Source organism: Oncorhynchus nerka, linkage group LG10 (genome assembly GCF_034236695.1).
Source record: "Oncorhynchus nerka isolate Pitt River linkage group LG10, Oner_Uvic_2.0, whole genome shotgun sequence".
Lineage (NCBI taxonomy): Eukaryota > Metazoa > Chordata > Actinopteri > Salmoniformes > Salmonidae > Oncorhynchus > Oncorhynchus nerka.
The window spans coordinates 64,015,429-64,040,607 of NC_088405.1; the positions used below are offsets into that span (position 1 = coordinate 64,015,429).

General features: G+C 44.1%; 2 protein-coding genes, 1 non-coding gene and 1 pseudogene across 5 annotated transcripts; 3 read left to right on the plus strand and 1 right to left on the minus strand.

Annotated features, from left to right (window-relative positions):
- Window positions 1-6,126: 6,126 nt before the first annotated feature.
- Window positions 6,127-13,590, plus strand: LOC115135824 (ribonucleoside-diphosphate reductase large subunit-like). The gene is made up of 18 exons (XM_029670937.2): window positions 6,127-6,275; window positions 6,898-6,986; window positions 7,099-7,276; window positions 7,508-7,668; window positions 7,766-7,805; window positions 7,997-8,159; window positions 8,325-8,466; window positions 8,691-8,774; window positions 8,994-9,155; window positions 9,338-9,417; window positions 9,510-9,711; window positions 11,094-11,243; window positions 11,368-11,589; window positions 11,738-11,814; window positions 11,949-12,084; window positions 12,226-12,321; window positions 12,462-12,650; window positions 12,931-13,590. Exons 1-18 carry the CDS (start codon window positions 6,257-6,259, stop codon window positions 13,117-13,119), a joined length of 2,379 nt encoding a protein of 792 aa, XP_029526797.1. The 5' UTR covers window positions 6,127-6,256; the 3' UTR covers window positions 13,120-13,590.
- On the plus strand, window positions 8,821-8,899 carry LOC115136544 (small nucleolar RNA SNORD83). The gene has a single exon (XR_003864653.1). It is a non-coding gene; the product is annotated as a small nucleolar RNA SNORD83 (small nucleolar RNA).
- On the plus strand, window positions 12,742-12,859 carry LOC135573833 (small nucleolar RNA SNORA17; annotated as a pseudogene).
- A 7,183-nt stretch (window positions 13,591-20,773) lies between the features above and the next one.
- xndc1 (xrcc1 N-terminal domain containing 1) lies at window positions 20,774-25,169 on the minus strand. 3 transcript variants are annotated; one of them, XM_065023674.1, is made up of 9 exons: window positions 24,994-25,169; window positions 24,596-24,733; window positions 24,306-24,461; window positions 23,974-24,143; window positions 22,385-22,470; window positions 21,999-22,264; window positions 21,813-21,900; window positions 21,520-21,683; window positions 20,774-21,396 (listed from the first exon to the last, which is right to left on the minus strand). In XM_065023674.1, exons 2-9 carry the CDS (start codon window positions 24,705-24,707, stop codon window positions 21,155-21,157), a joined length of 1,284 nt encoding a protein of 427 aa, XP_064879746.1. In that variant the 5' UTR covers window positions 24,708-24,733; window positions 24,994-25,169; the 3' UTR covers window positions 20,774-21,154. The 3 variants fall into 3 exon arrangements, with proteins under 3 accessions (XP_064879746.1, XP_029526798.2, XP_064879747.1); XM_029670938.2 differs by having other exon boundaries at window positions 24,592-24,733; window positions 24,994-25,168; XM_065023675.1 differs by lacking the exons at window positions 23,974-24,143; window positions 24,306-24,461; window positions 24,596-24,733; window positions 24,994-25,169 and adding an exon at window positions 23,190-23,490.
- Between the last annotated feature and the right edge of the window lie 10 nt (window positions 25,170-25,179).

The window sequence follows — 25,179 nt, forward strand, 5'->3', positions numbered from 1 at the left end:
AGAAAGAGACCCGAGTTCTGGATTTACACTTCAGAGTTGGATGACTGTTGAAAACGTATTTTCCCGGTCGGAGCTCGTTTTTCCGATGTAAACAGTTGTTTTAAGCAAAGCCCAAATCACGCTGGATTGACAGCATGGCCAATGTTGAATGTTTATCATTTTATGCTTGGAAAAGAGACCTTTAATCCAAGATTTAGGACCATACAGCCACCTCACTGAATAGCAGGCCAGTGATGGCATTGCAATGCTTGCAGTTAGCCACTGATTTCATCCAAACTACTTATAGTTGAATTTGCGATTTCCAACTTGCTGTGTAATGTTTATGTCCAATGGCCGATGAGAACGGATACGTTTTATCTATTCTTTCTCTTCTTTACTTCTCTTCATATGACAAGGATTAAAAAGGATTTGCCAGTAGATTATCAGCTTGATTCATGATGATGACTGCTAGCTAAGATTCTGAAAGTATGATGTTGACATGTCCAATTTATTTATTTTAATTTTACCTTTATTTAACTAGGCAAGTCAGTTAAGAACAAATTCTTATTTTCAATGACGGCCTAGGAACAGTGGGTTAACTGCCTGTTCAGGGGCAGAACAACAGATTTGTACCTTGTCAGCTCAGGGATATGAACTTACAACCTTTTGGTTACTAGTCCAGGTCTGGGAGGATATTGCAACAACACCTGCACAGGATCGGTACATTCAAACATCACACCTGCGGGACAGGTACAGGATGGCAACAACAACTGCCCAAGTTACACCAGGAAAGCACAATCCCTCCATCAGTGCTCAGACTGTCCGCAGTAGGCCGAGAGAGGCTGGACTGAGGGCTTGTATGACTGTTGTAAGGCAGGTCCTCACCAGACATCACTGGCAACAACGTCGCCTATGGGCACAAACCCACCGTTGCTAGACCAGACAGGACTGGCAAAAAGTGCTCTTCACCGACGAGTCACAGTTTTGTCTCACCAGGGGTGATGGTCGGATTCGCGTTTATCGTCAAAGGAATGAGCGTTACACCAAGGCCTGTACTCTGTACCCTGTACTCCTCCTCCCTCATGTGGTACCCTTCCTGCACGCAGGCTCATCCTGACATGACCCTCCAGCATGACAATGCCACCAGCCATACTACTTGTTCTGTGTGTGATCTCCTGCAAGACAGGAATGTCAGTGTTCTACCATGGCCAGCGAAGAGCCTGGATCTTTATCCCATTGAGCATGTCTGGGACCTGTTGGTTGAGGGCTAGGGCCATTCCCCCAGAAATGTCCGGGAACTTGCAGGTGCCTTGGTGGAAGAGTGGGGTAACATCTCACAGCAAGAACTGGCAAATATGGTGCAGTCCATGAGGAGGAGATGCACTGCAGTACTTAATGCAGCTGGTGGCCACACCAGATACTGACTGTTACTTTTGCCCCTCCCTTTGTTCAGGGACACATGTTAGGGAATAATCAGAATTTGTTGGTAACATAGGTAAGATGTTTTATATTCATCATATGTTTGTAAGTTACTTCTCATCAAGAATGTTATTTTTGTATAATACTGTGGCAGGGTTGCAGTATCTGTTCTATGTCAAGACTACGTTGCATGGGCCGCAGAGAGGGGAGAGGTCAAAGTGTCATCATGTGTAAACATATCTTTTGCTCCACTGTGTGTGTGCCAGCGGGGAAAGTAGGATGGCAGTGTCTGGAATCATTCTATGCTCCCTCTAATGTTATCCCTATCTTAACCTATAGCAATCATTCTCCTCTCCGTGAGTTTGTCCAGGATTGGTTGTATTTAGAATTGGTTGTATCTAAATGACAATTTGATATATGCCTGTTGATATGGAGGGTTGCTTTATGGTTCTGAGGTTGAGAAAGAAGACAAAGCTGAACAATGAATTATGCCGATGCTGTCTTATCCTGTGTATCTTTGCTATAAAGGATCCCATTTGCCATTATGTTGGGGCTCTCAACTTTTCATTAGAGATACTGAACTGTTGAAAGTCAAAATGCTATTGCAATGTGGAAGGGGCTCTCAGAGAATTCATTGATAGACACTGAATCGATCTGAGAGTCACAGGATTGTGATAGAGCTCATATAATTAAAGATGGACTTTGATAACTAACTCTGACTTGTGTGTGGTTTGCGCTCATGATTTGGTAAATAGAGGACATTTCCACGACACACATTATTCAATTTCTGTTAGTCACAAGTCTGTGGAATTTGTTCAGTTTAACACAGTGCCCTTCTTTGGACACTGTGTTAACTAACCTCCAAACGAGTTTCAATGCCATACAACACTCCTTCCGTGGCCTCCGACTGCTCTTAAACGCTAGTAAAACCAAATGCATGCTTTACAACCGTTTGCTGCCTGCACCCGCCCGCCCGACTAGCATCACTACTTTGGACGGTTCTGACTTAGAATATGTGGACAACTACAAATACCTAGGTGTCTGGCTAGACTGTAAACTTTCCTTCCAGACTCATATTAAACATCTCCAATCCAAAATTAAATCTAGAATGAGCTTCCTATTTCGCAACAAAGCCATCTTCACTCCTTCAAAGTCGCCAAACATATCCTCGTTAAACTGACTATCCTACCGATCTTTGACTTCGGCGATGTCATTTACAAAATAGCTTCCAATACTCTACTCAGCAAACTGGATGCAGTCTATCACAGTGCCATCCGTTTTTTTCTCCAAAGCCCCTTTCTCCACCCACCACTGCGACCTGTACGCTCTAGTCGGCTGGCCCTCGCTACATATTCGTCGCCGGACCCACTGGATCCAGGTCATCTATAAGTCTATGCTAGGTAAAGCTCCGCCTTATCTCAACTCACTGGTCACAATAACAACACCCACTCGTAGCACGCGCTCCAGCAGGTATATCTCACTGATCATCCTAATTGTCCCTAGGATTTCTAAGCAAACAGCTGGAGGCAGGGCTTTCTACTATAGAGCTCCATTTTTATGGAATGGTCTGCCTACCCATGTGAGAGACGCAGACTCGGTCTCAACCTTTAAGTCTTTACTGAAGACTCATCTCTTCAGTGGGTCATATGCTTGAGTGTAGTCTGGCCCCGGAGTGTGAAGGTGAACGGAAAAGCTCTGGAGCAATGAACCACCCTTGCTGTCTCTGCCTGGCCAGTTCCCCTCTCTCCACTGGGATTCTCTGCCTCTAACCCTATTACAGGGGCTGAGTCACTGGCTTACTGGTGCTCTTTCATGCTGTCCCTGGGAGGGGTGCGTCACTTGAGAGGGTTGAGTCACTGACGTGATCTTCCTGTCTGGGTTGGCCCCCCCTTGGGTTGTGCCGTGGCGAAGATTTTTGTGGGCTATACTCGGCCTTGTCTCAGGATGGTAAGTTGGTGGTTGAAGATATCCCTCTAGTGGTGTTTGGGCTGTGCTTTGGCAAAGTGGGTGGGGTTATATCCTTCCTGTTTGGCCCTGTCCGGGGGTGTCCTCGGATGGGGCCACAGTGTCTCCTGACCCCTCCTGTCTCAGCTTCCAGTATTTATGCTGCAGTAGTTTATGTGTCGGGGGGCTAGGGTCAGTTTGTTATATCTGGAGTACTTCTCCTGTCTTATCCGGTGTCCTGTGTGAATTTAAGTATGCTCTCTCTAATTCTCTCTTTCTCTCTTTCTCTCGGAGGACCTGAGCCCTAGGACCATGTCTCAGGACTAACTGGCATGATGACTCCTTGCTGTCCCCAGTCCACCTGGCCGTGCTGCTACTCCAGTTTCAACTGTTCTGCCTGCGGCTATGGAATCCTGACCTGTTCACCGCACGTGCTACCTGTCCCAGACCTGCTGTTTTCAACTCTCTAGAGACAGCAGGAGTGGTAGAGATACTCTTAATGATCGGCTATGAAAAGCCAACTGACATTTACTCCTGAGGTGCTGACTTGCTGCACCCTCGACAACGACTGTGATTATTATTATTTGACCATGCTGGTCATTTATGAACATTTGAACATCTTGGCCATGTTCTGTTATAATCTCCACCCGACACAGCCAGAAGAGGACTGGCCACCCCTCATAGCCTGGTTCCTCTCTAGGTTTCTTCCTAGGTTTTGGCCTTTCTAGGGAGTTTTTCCTAGCCACCGTGCTTCTACACCTGCATTGCTTGCTGTTTGGGGTTTCAGGCTGGGTTTCTGTACAGCACTTTGAGATATCAGCTGATGTACGAAGGGCTATATAAATACATTTGATTTGATTTGATTTGATACCCAAAGCCAACACCTCCTTTGGCTGCTTTTCCTTCCAGTTCTTTGTTGCCAATGACTGGAACGAATTGCAAAAATCGCTGAAGCTGGAGACTTATATTTCCCCTCACTAACTTTAAACATCAGCTATCTGAGCAGCTTACTGCAGCTGTACATATCCCATCTGTAAATAGCCCACTCAATCTACCTACCTCATCCCCATATTGTGCTTATTTACTTTTCTTATCTTTTGCACACCAGTATCACTACTTACACATCATCATCTGCTCATCTATCACTCCAGTGTTAATCTGCTAAATTGTAATTACTTTGCTACTATGGCTTATTTATTGCCTTACCTCCTCATGCCATTTGCACACACTGTATATAGACTTTCTTTTTTCCTATTGTGTTATTGACTGTACGCTTGTTTATTCCATGTGTAACTCTGTGTTGCTGTTTGTGTCGCACTGCTTTATCTTGGCCAGGTCACAGTTGTAAATGAGAACTTGTTCTCAACTAGCCTACCTGGTTAAAAAAGGTGAAATAAAAAATAATAAAAAATAAAAGTGTCTCAGGTGTTGAATCTTGTTATGTTCATACAAATATTTACACATGTTAAGTTTGCTGAAAATAAACGCAGTTGACATTGAGAGGACATTTCTTATTTTGCTGAGTTTATATATCGGAGTATCGTAGGTGATAGCTGTGGTGACGTTCTCAGAGCCCAAGGCTTACAACAAGGGTCAGGATAAAGATGAGTCTGTGACAGTAGGAGTAAAGTTTTTGGAAAAGTAGACCCTTGCCTTTAGTCTGATCCATTTGTGGTTTCAGGGTAGATGAAAACAGAGTTGGGTGCTGTGGAATTGGTGGTCTTGTGATAATTGTTTGTGTTTCTGCTGGTCAGAGGGAGCAGGCTCTTTGCATTAAGCGAATGGGGGCAAGAGATGTGAATTGTGGGGGTAGCGGAAAATGTAAAAGCTGACAAACTGAAGGGGAAGATTCCCAGTGCTTGTGATGCTCATCGTTTGGTGCGAAGCAGACAGGGTGGCGTGAGTGGTAAAACAGAAGAGTCGTTGCCTGTTCTTTTGAGTTTTGATGTGGATTCTTTACCGGAGAAAGTCATGTTGGGATATATAAGTTATCCTGTACGAGCTTTTGTGCCGAATACATTACGTTGTTACAGGTGTCAAGCTTATGGGCATGTGGCAGCAGTGTGTAGGAGGGAGGTTCACAGGTGTGAGAAGTCTGCAGAAGGGCAGGAGACAAAGCAATGTGTAGCATTTGGGAAAGTAGTGGTATGTGTTAATTGTACGGGTTCCCATGTGGCTGGGGATCAGAAATGTCCCGTGCGAGAGAGGCAGGTTGAGGTTTCCAAGTTTAGAGTAGTGCAGAAGTTGTCATATGCTGAGGAAGATGGGTTAAGGGGGAGGAGCGGTGAGAGTAGTAGAGATATAACAGTATAGAGGGAGGAGTGGGGAGAGTACTAGAGATATACCAGTACAGAGGGAGAGGCCAAAAAGTGATATAAGTTTCAGTAAGATTGGATTTTTAGCATTTATAGCAATGTTATCAATTGTACAGCAGGGATGGAACGTAAGTCACAGAAAATTGAGGTTGTGGTGGCAGCTGCAAAGAGGTATTTGGGTGTGTGAGATTTGACATCAGAAGAGTTACAGGGTGTGTTAAGTGGTAATGTCCCATCCTTTCAGGATGATTGCATGAGGTAGGAATACATACATTTAATTAGTGGAGTAGGGTGGTGTTAATTTGATTTGATATCATTTTGAAATTAGTGAGTGTAGTGTTATATGGTAGGGTATTTATTTATTTTTTTCAAGCAAAGTATAAGGAAGTTGTACTCCAATCTAGTAGGTGGCGATAATGCAACAAATTGGATGCCAACCGCTGTTAAACTTCATAGAAGAAGAAGTTATTCGCGGTTTATCTTCTGCACTTGAAGTCTTCGACGGCTGTTAGCGTGAGACTCTCTCTGTACATTCTAAGCTATATATCAGTATTCTTATTTTTCGCACTTTCTCTGGAAAGAAAACAACCCTTGTCAACATGCATGTGATAAAGCGAGGTAGGTCATTTCTAGTATGAATAATAGCAAAAGCTAGCTAAGTTTGCAATTTGACTGACTCTTGTCTTTTTTTCTTACAAGCAACCTTTTGAACGTGTATTATTATATCGTTGGCTACTATACTGTCATTAACCACGTTGAATGACTTTGCCTAATAAGGTAGCTAATGTTATTGAATGCGTTAGCTAGCTAGAGAAGGACCGCTGTCGTGTCGTTTAATAAGAACGATCAAAACAGGTTATTGACAGTCTTGCAGCAATGTTCCTTTTGTCAAACTTGGCGCCAAATTTGTCAACGTTTTGTAGTTTAGCTAGCCAGTTAGTTGCTTCTATCTAGGGCATTTGATTGTAAGTATCAGTGACTATCACATCAATTAATGATATAGCTAGTTAACATTTTCAAGTATTTAAATTATACTTTTTTCCCCAAAACAGCTTTCTGGGTTACACAACAGGACGTTTGCTAGTATCCGTGACTATCCCATCAATTACATAACTAAATTAACTTAGTTTTTAAGCTTTGTGGCAATTACTGACATTAATTGTAAATTCCTTTTCCATGGCGCGCACATATTTTATTGTTGATTTTCTGCTTAACACTTCCGTCATTACATCATTTTCAGATGGGCGCGAAGAGCGTGTCATGTTTGACAAGATCACTTCCCGTATTCAGAAGCTGTGCTATGGACTCAACTCTGACTTTGTAGATCCAGTGAGTCGATATTTTATGTTCATTGTATTTCCGTTGTTTGTTAATTCTAGTGTTTCTGTGTGCTGTGTTCCTCTAACGCACCCTTTTACCCTGCCTGTTGTCCCACGTTTAGACCCAGATCACCATGAAGGTAATCCAGGGTCTGTACAGTGGGGTCACTACAGTGGAGCTGGACACACTGGCTGCAGAGATTGCTGCCACCCTCACAACGAAACACCCCGACTATGCCATCCTGGCTGCCCGCATCGCCGTCTCCAACCTGCACAAGGAGACCAAGAAGGTGTTCAGTGGTAAGTCTCTCTTGCAAGTTATGCATATTTCTCCATTATCAGGCTCACTCAAAGTAGCCAAGATTCAGCCTGTCCACTCATTCAGTGGCACGGATGTCGAATTTGCCAGTGAGCTGACAATCGCACTTCTGCTAACTGAAGAAATTGGTACCTAAAAGTAATTTCTAAACCCTGGGTGTGAAACTAAGGTATCTGGAAATCGCTTAATTTTTTCTGTCAATGCTGTTTTAGATGTGGTGGAGGATCTCTACAACTATGTCAACCCACTAAACAGATGCCACTCTCCCATGGTTGCCAAGGAGACACTTGACATTGTCCTAGAAAACAAGGATCGCCTCAACTCTGCAATCATCTTCGACCGGGACTTCTCCTACAACTTCTTTGGATTCAAGGTCATTTTTACAGTACACGGTTTATAAACCATAATAATTTAAAAGTACATTCTGCAATGGTAGGAAAGTAAACACTTTTTTGTGTTTTTCTACATAGACACTTGAGCGGTCGTACCTTCTGAAGATTAATGGGAAAGGTGAGTCGGTTACATAATTTCTGTCCCTGTAAGAATTGACATCTTGTCATGATACGAACCTATGCTGCACTGGATTAGGGCTCCTCACCAGTGGCACCTGGCCAAACAGGCACATTTTCAGAGCTGTTTAAAAAAAAAAGTGGTTCAGATGAGTTCCATCCCTTATGCTGACCTGTTCTGTTTCTGTGTAGTTGCCGAGCGACCCCAGCACATGCTCATGAGGGTGGCAGTTGGGATTCATCAGACTGACATTGACGCTGTCATCGAGACTTACAACCTGCTGTCAGAGAAGTGGTTCACCCACGCTTCGCCCACACTCTTCAACGCTGGCACCAACCGCCCACAACTGTCCAGGTAAGCACTTCATATTTTGGATCTACTTTTGCCATTCTACTAGAAGCCATTCCTCAGGCTATGATTACTGAATTGCAGAAAATACTGACATCTTTGACAGTTCTAAGTGCAAACCAGAAAAGCGCTTGATCGGTTTTAAATTAGTTGTCCTTGTTGACTTTTCAGCTGTTTCCTGTTGGCCATGAAGGATGACAGCATTGAGGGCATCTACGACACCCTAAAGCAGTGTGCCCTAATCTCTAAATCAGCAGGGGGCATCGGAGTGGCAGTCAGCTGCATCAGAGCCACGGGCAGCTACATTGCTGGGGTGAGGATCACGTTCATAAATAAGACTGCCCGACTAAGTGTCAGGAGGGGTGTAGAGTGATGGGGCTATGTCTACGCCGAGGACCCAGAACAGTGGGTACTTGGCGTGATTGATGGCTCTGACAGATTGTGGGGAAAGTTTGTACATGAGAAAAAATGACTCGTGTTTCATTGATGCTTGGCGAGTCACTCAGTTACTGAGGCTTCTTTGTTTTTGTTTTTAAGACAAATGGTAATTCCAATGGGCTGGTTCCCATGCTCCGAGTGTACAACAACACAGCACGCTATGTGGACCAGGGAGGCAACAAGGTGAGAATGAAATTAGATTTGAATACGGGTTTTGTTATTGACTCTGGCCACAGGATGACCTCATAGATATGCATTAGCGCTCTGCGCAGAGATGACCCACTATCTATCACCCAAGTCTGATGGCTCTGAGAACATGTATACGGTCTTTCAGACTCTGTGGCCTGTGTTTACTGTACTGTCATCAGGCATTTAACTCCCGCTCATTGACCACCTTCTCAGAGACCTGGTGCGTTTGCCATGTACCTGGAGCCGTGGCACTTTGATGTGTTTGACTTCTTGGATCTGAAGAAGAACACGGGGAAGGAAGAGCAGAGGGCCAGAGATCTGTTCTACGGCATGTGGATCCCTGACCTCTTCATGAAGAGAGTGGAGAGCAACCAGGTATGCAGCAACATTTATCAACTGAAGTATTCAAACCAGATATGGAATTTCATGAAATTCGAGCTCTAGTATATTTTGTACATCGCTCTTCAAGGTTGAATTAAAGAAGGGAATAAGGAGTGGTTCTGTTTAGATGAATATCTTGAAAGAAATCAGTACTCAATGGTGTATCATACCCACAGGACTGGTCCCTGATGTGCCCCAGTGACTGCCCTGGATTGGACGAGTGCTGGGGGGAGGAGTTTGAGAAGCTCTATACCATGTAAGACCTGCGCTCCTGACCTGGTATAACTGCTCCATACCAGTCTACTCCCTGTGCAATGTCTCACTGGGCCTGCCTGTGTCTGTCGTCAGGTATGAGCAGGAGGGTCGGGTCAAGCGGGTGGTGAAGGCTCAGCAGGTGTGGCATGCCATTATTGAGTCCCAGACTGAGACGGGCACCCCCTATATGCTTTACAAAGACGCCTGCAACAGGAAGAGCAATCAGCAGAACCTGGGCACCATTAAGTCCAGTAACCTTTGTACCGAAATTGTAGAGTACACCAGCCATGATGAGGTGAGGGCAATCGATTACCTAAACTGTTTGAACTACTGAAGCTGTCTGAAATGGCACCCTATTCCATATTTGGTGCACTACTTTTGACCAAGTCCATACTAGAGGTTGACCGATTATGATTTTTCAACGCCGATACCGATTAATCGGCCTATTTTTATTTGATTTGTGTAATTACAATTACAACAATACTGAATGAACACTTATTTGAACTTAATACATCAATCAAATCAATTTAGCCTCAAATAAATAATGAAACATGTTCAATTCGGTTTAAATAATGCAAAAACAGTGTTGGAGAAGAAAGTAAAAGTGCAATATGTGCTATGTAAGAAAGCTAACGTTTCAGTTCCTTGCTCAGAACATGAGAACATATGAAAGTTGGTGGTTCCTTTTAACATGATTCTTCAATATTCCCAGGTAAGGAGTTTTAGGTTGTAGTTATTATAGGAATTATAGGATTATTTCTCTCTATACCATTTGTATTTCATATACCTTTGGATGTTCTTATAAGCACTTTAGTATTGCCAGTGTAACAGTATAGCTTCCGTACCTCTCTTCGCTCCTACCTGGGCTCAAACCAGGAACACAATGACAACAGCCACCCTCGAAGCAGCGTTACCCATGCAGAGCAAGGGGAACAACTAGTCTCAGAGTGAGTGACGTTTGAAATGCTATTAGCGCGCACCCCGCTAACTAGCTAGCCATTTCACATTACATCGTTACACCAGCCTAATCTCGGGAGTTGATAGGGTTGAAGTCATAAACAGCAGCACTGCTGGCAAAACGCACGAAAGTGCTGTTTGAATGAATGCTTATGAGCCTGCTGGTGCCTACCATCGCTCAGTCAGACTGCTCTATCAAATCATAGACTTAATTATAATATAATAACACAGAAATACGAGCCTTAGGTAATTAATATGGTCAAATCCGGAAACTATCATCTCGAAAACAAGATGTTTATTCTTTCCGTGAAATACGGAACCGTTTACGTATTTTATCTAACGGGTGGCATCCATCAGTCTGAATATTCCTGTTACATTGAAGGTTGTGCAATGTTATGTCATAATTACGTAAAATTCTGTCAAATTATTTCGCAATGAGCCAGGCTGCCCAAACTGTTGCATATACCCTGACTGCGTGCAATGAACGCAAGAGAAGTGACACAATTTCACCTGGTTAATATTGCATGCTAACCTGGATTTATTTTAGCTAAATATGCAGGTTTAAAAAATATATACTTCTGTGTATTGATTTTAAGAAAGGCATGGGTGTTTATGGTTAGGTACATGTTGAAGCAACGACAGTCCTTGGATCACATCAAAGAATGTTTAAATGGCCTAAGTGTGACGCTAATCTATCTGGCTCCTATTTCCCAATCTCAGGTGGCAGTGTGTAACCTGGCATCCATCGCCCTCAACATGTATGTCACCCCAGAGAAAACATTTGACTTCAGCAAGCTGGCCTATGTCACCAAGGTCATTGTCAGGAACCTCAACAAGATCATTGAGATCAACTACTACCCTGTGGTCGAGGTAATGTCTAGCGTTCAACTTAGTGATCCTAATAATATGATCAGCAAGACTGATGATTCTACAGGTTATATCTTCATGTGGACCAGTAACTGATTGCCCCATGCCTCGCCTCCTCTCTGACCAGGCTGAGAACTCCAACAAGCGCCACAGGCCCATTGGTATCGGTGTGCAGGGTCTTGCTGATGCTTTCATCCTGATGCGTTTCCCCTTTGAGAGCGTCGAGGCCCAGAAGCTCAACACTCAGATCTTTGAGACCATCTACTACGCTGCCCTGGAGTCCAGCTGTGAGCTTGCTGCTGAGCTCGGTGCCTACCAGACCTACCCAGGCTCCCCTGTCAGCAAAGGAGTGAGTACCACCACCCTTACACCTAACTGAGATGTTAGATATCCTGTGTAGGGTTTTTGTTTAGGGTAACTAACTTGTCGATAGTTAATTTTGGATTAAGGAGAATGTTCTGGTGTGGGTCTCAGGCTTAAATGGTTATTTTCCCCAGATCCTTCAGTACGACATGTGGGACAAAACCCCAACTGACCTGTGGGACTGGACAGTTCTCAAGGAAAAGATTGCCAAGTAAGTTCTCAACATTGTCCTCCATTTTCCAACCCAACTACAACTAGTCTCAACACATACATGACCAACCAAGTGGATTTAAATGTTGTCGCCTTTTTCATCACATCACTCACCCTTCTGCCCCGTCTCTCCAGGCACGGTGTGAGGAACAGTCTGCTGCTGGCCCCCATGCCCACGGCCTCTACAGCCCAGATCCTGGGCAACAATGAGTCTATCGAGCCCTACACCAGCAACATCTACACCCGCAGAGTCCTCTCTGGAGAGTTCCAGGTCAGTACCACTCTCTGTGGGTTCCATAGACAGACTTCTGCACACACAGCATACTCAAACACTAGAAGGCTCTGAGTTTGGGAGTGTAAAAAGCTAGAGTTGTGTGTATGTGAGGACTAATGTTTTTTGTGCTCCTTGCAGATTGTGAATCCCCATCTGTTGAAGGACCTAACAGAGAGAGGGCTGTGGAATGAGGAGATGAAGAACCAGCTGATTGGTCAGAACGGATCCATCCAGGTGAGAACCCAGACCAATCAGAGTGCAATTATGCCCTTTGACTGTATTTTGTGAAGGTCATGTCTAACTTTTTTTGTTAGATTTTAAAAGTGCTATCCTTTTTTAGTAGTTGTCGTCGTTCTATTGTTACTTGTCTTTAGGGCATTGCTGAGATCCCAGATGACCTGAAGGAGCTGTATAAGACTGTGTGGGAGATCTCCCAGAAGACTATTCTGAAGATGGCTGCTGACCGCGGGGCCTTCATAGACCAGAGCCAGTCCCTCAACATCCACATCGCTGAGCCTAACTACGGCAAGCTCACCAGCATGCACTTCTACGGCTGGAAGCAGGTGAGTCAGCTTGCCTATTGAAGTTTCTAGAAGATTGCATTTTCTTAGCCCAGGGCCATCCTTAACTCTGGTGTTAAAATGGCTGGCTGATGCTGCCCCTTGAAGCATTGTAGTCCGACTGAAAGTGTCGAGCGTGTGTCATGAGGGGCGGAGAGTGACAGGTCTACGCCGAGGACCCAGAACAATGGGAACTTGGCGTGATTGGCTAGGGAGGCAACGTATGAGGATCAAAGTAGTGCTAAATATTAAATAAACCACTAACCTCTTTTCCGCTCCTCAGGGTCTGAAGACGGGCATGTACTACCTGAGGACCAAGCCTGCAGCCAACCCCATCCAGTTCACCCTGAACAAGGAGAAGCTGAAGGAGTCTCAGTCGGCTAAGAACTTGGAGGCGATCAAGGAGCTCAACAGAGCCGCTATGGTGTGTTCCCTGGAGAACCGCGACGACTGCCTGATGTGTGGCTCTTAGACGGCACCCCACTCTTTAGTTAATTAACCATAGCAGTGGACCACTGAAGTCCTCAGGATCTTTGAACCCCACTGTCATTGCCTTTAGGTCAGGTAACATTATACAGTAATCTGCCCTGATGTCAGATCAGACTCTTAATAGAACAGCCTCTTATGTTTGTTGTGGGAATGCTAATGTAGCCTAACTATAGTGCTGTACAAGGTGTGCGCTGTCTGCTAATACCAGATTATTAACTGTAAACTTTTCTATTTATCTTTCACAGTTACACTGTCTGTGTGGATTTGTTTTGTATAGGATTGAGTTTCCAAACTTTGTCTACTCCATTGTTAATATGTAAATCTAAGGATCTCATAACTTGCTGAATGAACTTAAACAAAATGTTTGTATATTATAAGTATTTTGTATTTGACCTGTGGGGAAAATAAAATTGCTTTGTATGCTGAACAAAAATATAAACGCAACATGCAACAATTTGAAGTTTACTGAGTTAATGTAAGGAAATCAGTCAATTGAAATACATTTCTTGGGCCCTAATTTATGGATTTAACACAACTGGGAATATAGATATGCATCTGTTCATCACAGATACTGTACCTTCAACAAAAAAAAGGCGTGGATCAGAAAACCAGTCAGTATCTGGTGTGACCACCATTTGCCTCATGCTGCGTGACATCTTCATATAGAGTTGATCAGGCTGTTGATTGAGTTCTGTGGAATGTCCCACTCTTCAATGGCTGCATGAAGTTGCTGGATATTGGCGAGAACTGGAACACACTCGTACTTGTTCATCCAGAGCATTCCAGACATGCTCAATGGGTGATCTGTCTGAGTATGAAGGCCATAGAAGAGCTAGGACATTTTCAGCTTCCAGGAATTTTTGTACAGATCCTTGCGATATGGGGGATCAAGGGCATGATGAAGTGCCTCAGGATCTTGTCACGGTATCGCTGTGCATTCAAATTGCCATCAATAAAATTTGTATGTAGCTTATGCCTGCCCATACCATAAACCAACCATGGGACAACGTTAACCTCAGCAAACCGCTCGCCCACACTGTCATCTGCCCAGTACAGTTAAACTGGGATTCATCCATGGAGAGCACACTTCTCCAATGCTCATCTTGGATGAACTGTAGGTGAGCATTCCACTGAAGTCAGTTCAAGACCCTGGTGAGGATGACAAGCACGCAGATGAGCTTCCCTGAAACGGTTTCTGATAGATTAGAATGCTCACTAACAGCAATGTAAACAAATGTGTAACATTTGAGAGAAGCTTTTTGTGTGTGTTGGTTATATTTTTCAGTGTAAAAAAAAAATATCCCCAATTTCATGATATCCAATTGGTAGTTAGTCTTGTCCCATAACTGCGACTCGCTAGAGGCAAAGGTTAAGAGCCATGCGTCCTCCGAAACACGACCCTGCCAAGCTGCACTGCTTCTTGACACACTGCTCGCTTAACCGCGCCGGACCAATGTGTCGGAGGAAACACCTTACAACTGGTGACCGTGTCAGCTTGCATGCGCCCGGCCTGCTACAGCGCAATTGGACAAGGACATCCCAGCCGGCCAAACCCTCCCCTAACCCGGACGACGCTGGGCCGAATGTGCGTCGCCTCATGGGTCTCCCAGTCGCAGCCGGCTGCAACACAGACCCGGGATCGATCCCGGATCTATAGCGACACCTTAAGCACTGCAGTGCCTTAGACCGCTGCGCCACTCGGGAGGCCCAATGTAATTAAGTTTGTGTTCATGCAATGTCCTGTGGTACTTTTGTCAAGGTGTACAGTAGTTTAGCAATAACAGTACATGGCATAAGGTGATGCTATTTTGTACTTGATGGGAATTGTATCAGGAAGATGGGGTTCTTTCACTCTTGATATTTAGAAATGGGTGATGTATATCCACAAGTTAATACATACCATTTGAAAAGTAACATATACAAAATGGAGTGTCTTGGATTTACTTATATAATAATACAAAATGCTCTGTCCAGGTTGTTTTGCCTTAAGTAACCATCTGTCTTATGTAACCGAACCAAACGTAACACACCATACTAAACGGAGTACTTTGGATTTACATACAGAATTATACGAAATGCTATGAGACCAGGTTGACCAACAGAGAAGAGACTGTCAGAGCAGTATAGCCAGTTTTACTCAAATTATTTGCTTTATATAATGAACACACAAGGACATTGTATATATTTTTGTTATTTTAATATTGGTTTGAAAATATGTATTCAAAGTGAAATTGTAATTCTCTATTCTTTCTAATTTTTAGGTTGGAATGTCTATAATGACAATGAATAAGAGTTAGTACTGGTCTCAAACAGGTGGTCCAATGGGAGCAGACATCGGTATCACTAGGTGTTCATAGATCATGTTTAATTTGGCTACATCACTTAACAATATTGTATACAGGGTAGTGGAGTATCTGATTACATGTACTCTGATTACAAAAAACTAATCAGTGTACCAGCAGCAATATTGTAATCAGATTACAGATACTTAAAAAAAACTAGATTACTAAATTCAGAAAGGATCTTTGTGAATAAATACATTGACACCTTTCTGTTTTCTCAAATACATTCAATTCAGCATTGAAAAAAGGTGCAAGTTTAAGTTTGTTCCACCTCAGTGAGTCTGACCACAAGTCAGAGACCACTATGAAGACACACCTGATGCATTTGATGGATACTTTTAGTCTTCTTCTAATGCCTCTTAAGGGGAAAGTAATCATATTCCAAAAATGACATTGCTTAAAAGTTTGGACAGGTAACTAGTAATTGTAACGGATTACATTTAGAAAGTAACCTACCCAACCTTGCGTGTATATACATGCCTTTGAATGATTTGTAGCTCATTTTACAGCAAAATAGTTTTATGCTATCTACTGCAAGTGTATATTGCTGCTTTGATGTAAAGATCTCATGTAGTCAACCTATTAAGGGACTATGGAGTTGACTGAAACAATGCTAACTGGCTGACACTTCTAATCTGAAGATGATGCACTCAGATGTGCAGTTCTCATTGGTCCTCCGTTGATGGACCCCTCCCCCTCCTGCAAGCCGAAGACAGTGTCCTGTGAGCTGCTGCTGCCATCGGTCGGTCGGGAACCACCTTCTCCACCACCACGCTAGCTGTGGCAGCCTTCTTCTTAGTCACATTCTCCAACGCCCTCCCCGGGCCCTTAATCCACCTCTCGGTCATGTTGATTTTCCCCACCACTCTTTTCTCCTTCAGTTCCATCACCTTGACCTTCCTCTTTCAGATCTCCCAGGCCCATGTCTACTTTCCCTTCATTCCCACGTCCTCCCATATCATTCACTTTTTTGTCACCTCCTACAAGTCCTTTCCACCAGATTGTATTATCCACACTGCGATCTACCTTTTTCTCTTTACCTTCTTCCATCCTTACTTCTGCCTCCACTGGATTGTCCTTTCCCTCCACCATCTCATTGGTGCTTACCTTTTTATATCCGAATCTCCCCCTTCCCCTCACTGTCTCCTCTCTATTTTCTGCTCTGACTCCTTCACTACCCCCCTCCACCCTTCTCTCTCCCTTCCCTCCATCAACTCTCCCCTCCTCCATCTTCACAACATCCATGTCTCCTACCTGCTTCGTCCCCTCTGCTCCATCTGGCCCCACCTCCCGTTCTGCTCCATCTGGCTCCACCTCCTGTTCTGCTCCATCTTGCCCCACCTCCTGTTCTGCTCCATCTGGCCCCACCACCTCCTGTTCTGCTCCATCTGGCCCCACCTTAACCTGGGGCCAGATATAAAAAGGTAAGCGCCAACGAGATGGTGGGGAAGAAGGTGGAATAGAAGGTCCTGCTTCCCCTCCAGCCAGACAGGTTCCCACACCAATTAGAGGACAGAAGGTGGAATATGAAATATGAGATGAAACTGACCTTTGAGATAGAGGTTGTTCTATTGTTGGTAGAGGAAGTTGGCTGTATAACACACATACACACAGTATAACCTACCGTATGAGGTAGAAAAAGGCCTTAGGGGAGGGAATGATGTTGAAGGGGACAGGCATGGTGAGACCTCTGAAGTAATTCCGAGAGCTTAGATCGGGCAAATTTCCACTCAAGGTCAGCGACATCCTGAGAGGGGACAGGTAAGCAGCAGTCAGGGCCCATCCTAGAATCTCTCCTAAACTTTACCTTTGTGTCACAAAGGTCTAGAATTTGAGCTTTGAAATACTTTTATCTGCTACATTGGGAAGCAGATAGGGTGTGCCACAAACCAGAGAGAGAGAGAAAGAGTGGCCACAATTCACAAACAAGACATATAGAGAGGGATACACTATCTCACTGAACATGTTCATTATACTGTAAATCATTGACAGCAGCACCCCAAATAACACCACTGAGAATCTACTAGCTCTGTAGCTGCTTGTGGCTCTACCCGTTTCTGGTTATAGATGACTGGGCTCTACCCGTTTCTGGTCATAGATGACTGGGCTCTAGCCGTTTCTGGTTATAGATGACTGGGCTCTACCCGTTTCTGGTTATAGATGACTGGGCTCTACCCGTTTCTGGTTATAGATGACTGGGCTCTACCCGTTTCTGGTCATAGATGACTGGGCTCTAGCCGTTTCTGGTTATAGATGACTGGGCTCTACCCGTTTCTGGTTATAGATGACTGGGCTCTACCCGTTGCTGGTTATAGATGACTGGGCTCTACCCGTTTCTGGTTATAGATGACTGGGCTCTACCCGTTTCTGGTCATAGATGACTGGGCTCTACCCGTTTCTGGTTATAAATGACTGGGCTCTAGCCGTTTCTGGTTATAGATGACTGGGCTCTACCCCGTTTCTGGTTATAGATGACTGGGCTCTACCCGTTTCTGGTTATAGATGACTGGGCTCTACCCGTTTCTGGTCATAGATGACTGGGCTCTACCCGTTTCTGGTCATAGATGACTGGGCTCTACCCGTTTCTGGTCATAGATGACTGGGCTCTACCCGTTTCTGGTTATAGATGACTGGGCTCTACCCGTTTCTGGTCATAGATGACTGGGCTCTACCCGTTTCTGGTCATAGATGACTGGGCTCTACCCGTTTCTGGTCATAGATGACTGGGCTCTACCCGTTTCTGGTTATAGATAAGGCCCTTCTCCCCCGATTGCTCAGTTTGGCCGGGCGGCCAGCTCTCTTCCATTTAAGAATGAAGGAGGCCACTGTTTTCTTGGGGACGTTGAATGCTGCAGACATTTTTTGGTACCCTTCCCCAGATTTGTGCCTCGACACAATTCTGTCTCGGAGCTCTACGAACAATTTATTCAAAGTCATTGCTTGGTTTTTTGCTCTAACATGCACTGTCTACCATGGAACCATATAGACAGGTGTGTATCTTTCCAAATCATGTCCAATCAATTGAATTTACTGCAGATGGACTTCAATCAAGTTGTATAAACATCTCAAGGATGATCAATGGAAACAGGATGCACCTGAGCTCAATTTTGAGTCTCAAAGTAAAGGGTCTGAATATTTATGTAAATAAGGTATTTTTTTTTATACATTTGCAAACATTTCTAAAAACCTGTTTTCACTTTGTCATTATGGGGTATTGTGTGTAGATTACTGAGGATTACATTTTTTTAGAATAAGGCTGTGACGTAACAAAATGTGGAAGAAGTCAAGGGGTCTGAATACTTTCCGAAGGCATATGAGATTAGTAAAGCAGTATGCAAACATTATTAAAGTGGCCAGTGATTCCATGTCTATGTATATAGGGCAGCAGGGAATAAAATGGTAACAACATGGTAATAGTATGGTAACAAGTTATAGTTACAATTAAAACATTCATTGCCCAGTATGGTTGTATTCCTGTTCCAGGGTAATATCGGTTTAGCCAGAATTTAAATCTTGCATACTTTATTTTTACGTAGTCTGTCCAAAAGAGATTAGTTCCAGGGTAATGCACCACATACTTTGTGCATAGTGACTATATGGGCATAAGCACAAACAGGATCTAACCTTGAACTCAGGTCCCTTCTTGGAAGCTTACGGATCTCCCTTATGAGGCCGAAGGCACTGAGCATGGCATTGTATGAGGTGATGGACAGATAGGCCATACTGTCAATGCCACGGTAGGTGTTGAGACAGGGAGAACTTCAGCAGGTCATACTGCCGCCCATTCCAGCACTCTACAGGCACAGGTGATCTTGTGTGAACGTGGGATGACGTGGCCCTTCTAGGTCAGCATGGTGACAATCTCATACAGGTCCCTCTGACAGGCCAGGGTCAGCGGGATCGTGCCGTGGGCAAACTGCAAGTCGTCAATGGAGTGGTCGAAGATGGTCAGGGTGAAGGATTGCACGTCCATCTTGTTGCTCTTCTCCTGGTCCAGGCAGTGGAGGAGCCTCTTCACCACACAGGGCTGGTTGGTGTCGACGGCGACCAGTAGAGCCTCATGGATCTGGCAGAAGTCAAACTTGTTGCCCAGGTGGATGGACAGGTTGAGGGCCTCCAGCTGATGGATGATGCCATCGCCAGGCTTCAGCAGGCCACACATCATTATGTTCCCATCCTGGATGGCACTGATCCACGCCTTTTCTTGTTCACCATCTCCTGCTCTAGCTAAAACCACAAGGAGACACAGAGAGTTCATTGCTTTGATATTTCTGAATCCAAACCATTAATTAATACAAAAATGTATAATAAAACTGCAAAATACAAATCACTATTAAATAATTTGTTTGCACTAGGTAGTCTACAGATGAACATTAAAGATATTCATGAAGGGAATTTGTGAGTACCATGCAGTATCAAGGTATGACACAGGATAAAATAGCATTATAATCTGAGAAATTAACAGGAATAAACATTATGAAGACCACCCCTAGATGAAATTGCAAGATACTATCAAGACCATCAGTATAAATAGGTTTCTATTCTAGTAAATCTGTTCATGTTCGTGTAATTCTTTTCCTTCATTTAATGCATTTTGTTTATGGATGTTTAAATCATTTGTAGTCTCATTGTAAAGCACTTTGAGCTGCAAATAATGTATGAAAGAAGCTTTACAATTTAAGTTTATTATTGCAGTATTAAACTAAATTGACTTACATTCTACTACAAAATTCATACCATACTTCTTTACACATGACATCATATTTCAATCTGTTTCACATCTTTTCTTTGCTAAGTTTGTTTCAAATACACTAACCTTGAGGTTTCCCAATGTTTCTTTAGTGAAAGACAGTAATTGTTGTCCGTAGTGTGAAGGTAACCTCGCATTAAATCGGTGGAAATCCAAGCGCCCTGGTTATTCTTGAGGCTAAGAGGTTGGTAAGAGAGAACGGCAGTGAGGTCCACTGACTGCTGTTTGGGCCTACTGTGGTAATGTGCTCTTGGCTGAGTACACAGGTTAGCTTGGTTAGAATGTCTCGCCACAAATCAAGTAACACATCTCTACTCTCCTGGGACAGGACTAATTAAAAAGCAACCATTTCAGTGTTCCACACATGGCAAGACCCAAACTAGGGAGTGGCCCTTGCCTTCCATACCAAGCCTCTTAACATTATCATTAGAAATGCTCCCCAGTGGAAACGTTGCAGATGAGACGCTGTTAACAGGTAGCAGGAGTAATTAACATTCCCTGTGCAACAAGGTCAATGGTGAAAGAAAACAAGGAACAGCCAACAATACAATATAAATCACAGTTAATTTAATTGATCATTTCAATTATGTGATAACTTCCGAAAAAAGATGAACTGAACAGTCTATGAATGACGCTGTTTATAGTATACAATATATTATAGGTCATCATTAGCACATAGCATGTGTAAACAGTGCAATAACAAACAGCCTTTAATGAGCTCAGGAGAGAACCAATCACTCAGAGCAGAGTGGTGAATAGAGGTAGGCAGAGAGAGATTCATTATTTGTCCAGGTATATATAGCTACAGAACAAGTCAGTAAAATACAAATATACATACAGTATATTAAAAACAAAAGATTGTCCACGTTTGCTGCACTGCCCACTGATTAAAAGCAAAAACGTGTTACTATACAATGCATTCTTTCCTAGTCCACCCAGATAACATGGGGGTCCACGGGGTCTCCACAGGTGCTGGCGTGCATCTGGATGTGGGACAGAGAGAACTTGAAGGAGCAGAGAGGGCAGGGCACCATGGACTCCTCTAGGCTGGCGGGAGAGACAGGGAAGGGGCGTGGAACAGGGGTCACAATCCCCCCAGGGAGCTTCCTGGTCGCCACCTGCTGGCAGGAGGCGGCGTGGAGCGGCAGATACTCTTCAGTAAAGAACACTGCAGCATAGAGAAAGAACAGACAACGGGTGTCAATACTACTGTTGATTGTAACAGTGAATCAATATACAGTATGTCATACAGTCCATGAAGAGACAGAAGAAGAAACCAATATAAACACACCTCCGCATATTGGGCATGTGGTCTCAAGGTCACCAGTGTCCTGAGGCTCTGGAGATGGGTGAGGATGAGGGACTGTGGCAGTGTGTTGTAGAGTAGCTATTGGCCTCTTACAGACTGCAGGTTTTCCGTGCTTACTGGAGGTGGTGCCATTCAGCTGGTTCTGCCTGGGAGGGAGGTAAAGAACAGAGATTCATGCTGAACGATACTTGTGAGATAGAAGTTGCTCCTATGTGCAGATCCAGGATAAGCTTACCCTCCCAAAATGATCCATGGGGTGGAGTATAGAGGAATACCTGCTTTTGGAGTTCGGTTTTCTCTTCAGCTGTCTTTGAGAAGTATTTTCCTTGGAGCTGCGAACTGTGCTTAAACAAGCCATTGAAGCTGAAAAACATCACAACTTATCATTTGTCAAGTTTAGTGTTGCCAAAACAAAATTACCACACAAAATGCATGGTATTTTTGAGAGCTGAGGTGTTTACCTGTGTGAGGGTGTATATTTCCCATATTTCCAACTGGCTTGCCTTTGTTGTGTGTAGCTGTATGAGCCCCTGGCTTTCCCTGGTTGGGGATATGAGTAGTTGCATCTGGCTTGGCTGTGGGAGGGGAAGAGGTTTCTGTATTCTGAGTGCCAGAGGATGATGTGTGACTGGGAGACAAGGAAGTGGAAGGAAGGGAAAGGGAACGCCTGGCAGCCTGGGACGCTGTGAGGACCATACGAGCTGTCCGGCTCAGAACCACACCCTCCCTGACAGCAGGGGGAGACAAACCAAGGTGTAAGTGATTTTCTGTAAAAGTATTTATTAATTCAATGCTGTCTAATCTGTTTGACAGTGCCTCATACAAAACTTTAAATTCCTCCACTTACCCTTTCGCTCCCCCAAAGAAGGTTCTCTGCACAGCAGGGCTCGACAGCCATTCTCTCACGCCTGATGCTGATTTGTCTGGGGTTGTCTGAATAGAGAGAAGGTCAAAGGAGAGTGAGAATACAAGCACACACTTCTGGCCTCTGATGTTTACCAATAATACATATCTCTTGTATATTCCCAAATTATAAACTGGGTTGTTCGAGCCCTGAATGCTGATTGGCTGACATACTACTGGTATGACAAAACATTTATTTTTACTGCTCTAATTACATTGGTAACCCGTTTATAATAGCAATAAGGCACCTCGGGGGTTTGTGGTATATGGCCAATATACCACTGCTAGGGGCTGTGTCCAGGCACTCAGCGATGCGTCACGCATAAGAACAGCCTTTAGTTGTGGTATATTGGCCATATATCACACCCCCTTGTGCCTTACTGCTTAAGAATACACACACTTACATTTTTCATAACAGTCCAAATCGATCACCATAGGGTCGTTCCATATGATTTCAATCACCTAAAATCAGATTTTCACAAATGTTGGAGCTTAAACCCTTACATCTGAAGTGTTTGTGTTGTGCCCGTTATTGGTTGAGACACAGTATACTCTTGAATACAGGGTAAAAGTGAAAAAGATTGAAATCATATGGAACAACCCCATAAGAAGACAAATCTACAACTCTTATCTGTTTTAAATATAATTCAGTCATTTAGCAGATGCTTGTAACCAGAACAAAACATTTTGGGGGGGGAATAAGACAGACGTCTTATTTAACATACTATTTGAAGAGGTAGGGTTCAAACCTTTTCGCAAGATGGGCAGGGACTCTGCTGACCTAGCATCAGGGGGAAGCTGGCTCCACCATTGGGGTGCCAGGATAGAGAAGCGCTTTGACTGGGCTGAGCAGGAGCTGACCACCCATAGGGGGTGGGTGGACCAAGAGACCTGGGCCTGGTTTCCCAAAAGAATCTTAAGGCTAAGTTTATCGTTAGGACCTCCGTAGGAGGGACCTCCGTAGGAGCAATGTTAAACAAGTGATGTATAAAAAGACGCTTCAAATGAAAATATAAACAGTAAGCTATAGACTCGTGTTCAATCATTTTATTTATATTCTGCTATTTGTTGGCTACTGTCTGTAAGTCTCAATATATTTCATGTGTAGTCCAACATGTGGGCAATGATGTGACAAATTGGTGATTTAGTGCATTTTTATAGGGTAAGCATTAGAATAAGCCACCTCGATATTTGCAGCCGTAGGTGGTAATATCTTTCTAGTAGCTGTTCTGTCGTCAAGTATTGTGAAATAATTATAATGTTAAGGTAAGATTTGAGTGGAGAAAGCTGACCCGAGAGCAGCACTCCCTTTCTTTTGATCATATCAGTATCAACACACACTAACAACGCATTTAGCGATCGTTCTCTCTGCATGGTGTTTTGGGAAACGCATGTTATATCTTTGGCCTTTGTAAGAAAGATGCAACAAGAACTACTGCTATCATGAAACCGGGCCCAGAGGTGTTCTCTGCGATTTACAATACCGTTCTCTCTGAAGAGTCCACTGCCAAGCCCTCAAGTCTATACACACACCTGACCCTGGTTCTCTTTGAAAGTCTGTGTGGAGCCCTCCTCGCTCTCCTCCAGGGGGCTGCGGATGCGCAGGAAGGACAGGCCAAACTGAGAGCGCTTGTTAAAAGGCTGGGTGCAGGTTACTCTCACCCGGTCCCAGCTGTCCTCTGCACCTTCTGACAGGAAATCACCTGGGGGGGGGGGGGGGGGGGGGGTCAATTGTTTTGTCTAAAGGAGGGTTACTAAAGAAGCCTCTTCGGACACGGATTCTCAATCCCTTCATCTATATTGCATGACATATCAGTCCTACTATTGTCATAGGGCTGAGATCCATCCAGTATATCTGGTCTCACCTTTCTTGAACATTCTCACTCCTGTCAGCCCAGTGCCCTGTCGCGATTCTGCTGGACTCATCAGTGTTGCTGTTGGCAACAGGGTGATATAGGGCTGGTCCAGGGGCCAAGAGGACCGGCCGACATCAATCTGAATGAACGCAGATCCACAGTTCCCTACAAATTACACAGCAAGTTGGGAAACAGTCATTAAATTATATGGAACATCAAAACAAAACGATAACAGTGTCCCATTGTGCGTTTACTACAATACATAAACTTCATTGTCAATCTTGATGAGCCTTACCCACATCGATGTATCCAAAGTATGAGGCTCGCTCCAGCTGCAGTTCTGCTCTGAGGACTCCACTTCGGTCTTGGGGGTTGCACAGCCACGACCTGCTGTCTCCACCCACAACACATAGGTTCTCCACACAGTTCTTGGGGTCCTGCACCATTTCAATACAATTAGCTAGGAGCTACATGTATAGCTACTGATGCAACCCATGTGACATGGCTACATACGCTGTCCAGTAGTTGAACCTTCCTCATCATGCCAAATGCATTTGGTTAATGCTAGCTGACTAGATAATTTAACTACCTAACGTTATTGAGCTTCTAACTATAGTTAGCTAGCTACTCATTGCTAGCTAGCCCTAGTCTACTTGCAGTAAGCTAAGTTAGTTGACAGTTAAATACACGAACTTACCTGTGACGTGAATGAAACGACGTGTTTAATTTTCACTGGGGCCATATTAATGTCAAATTAATTAGCTGTCTGTTTCTGTAAAATCCAAGAGACCATCAGCTGAACCGTTTGTTACTCGTACTTTTTCCCCGCCACCAGAAAACAACCACTGCTGTGTGTGTTGCCAAACGGAAAAGGAACTCGCGT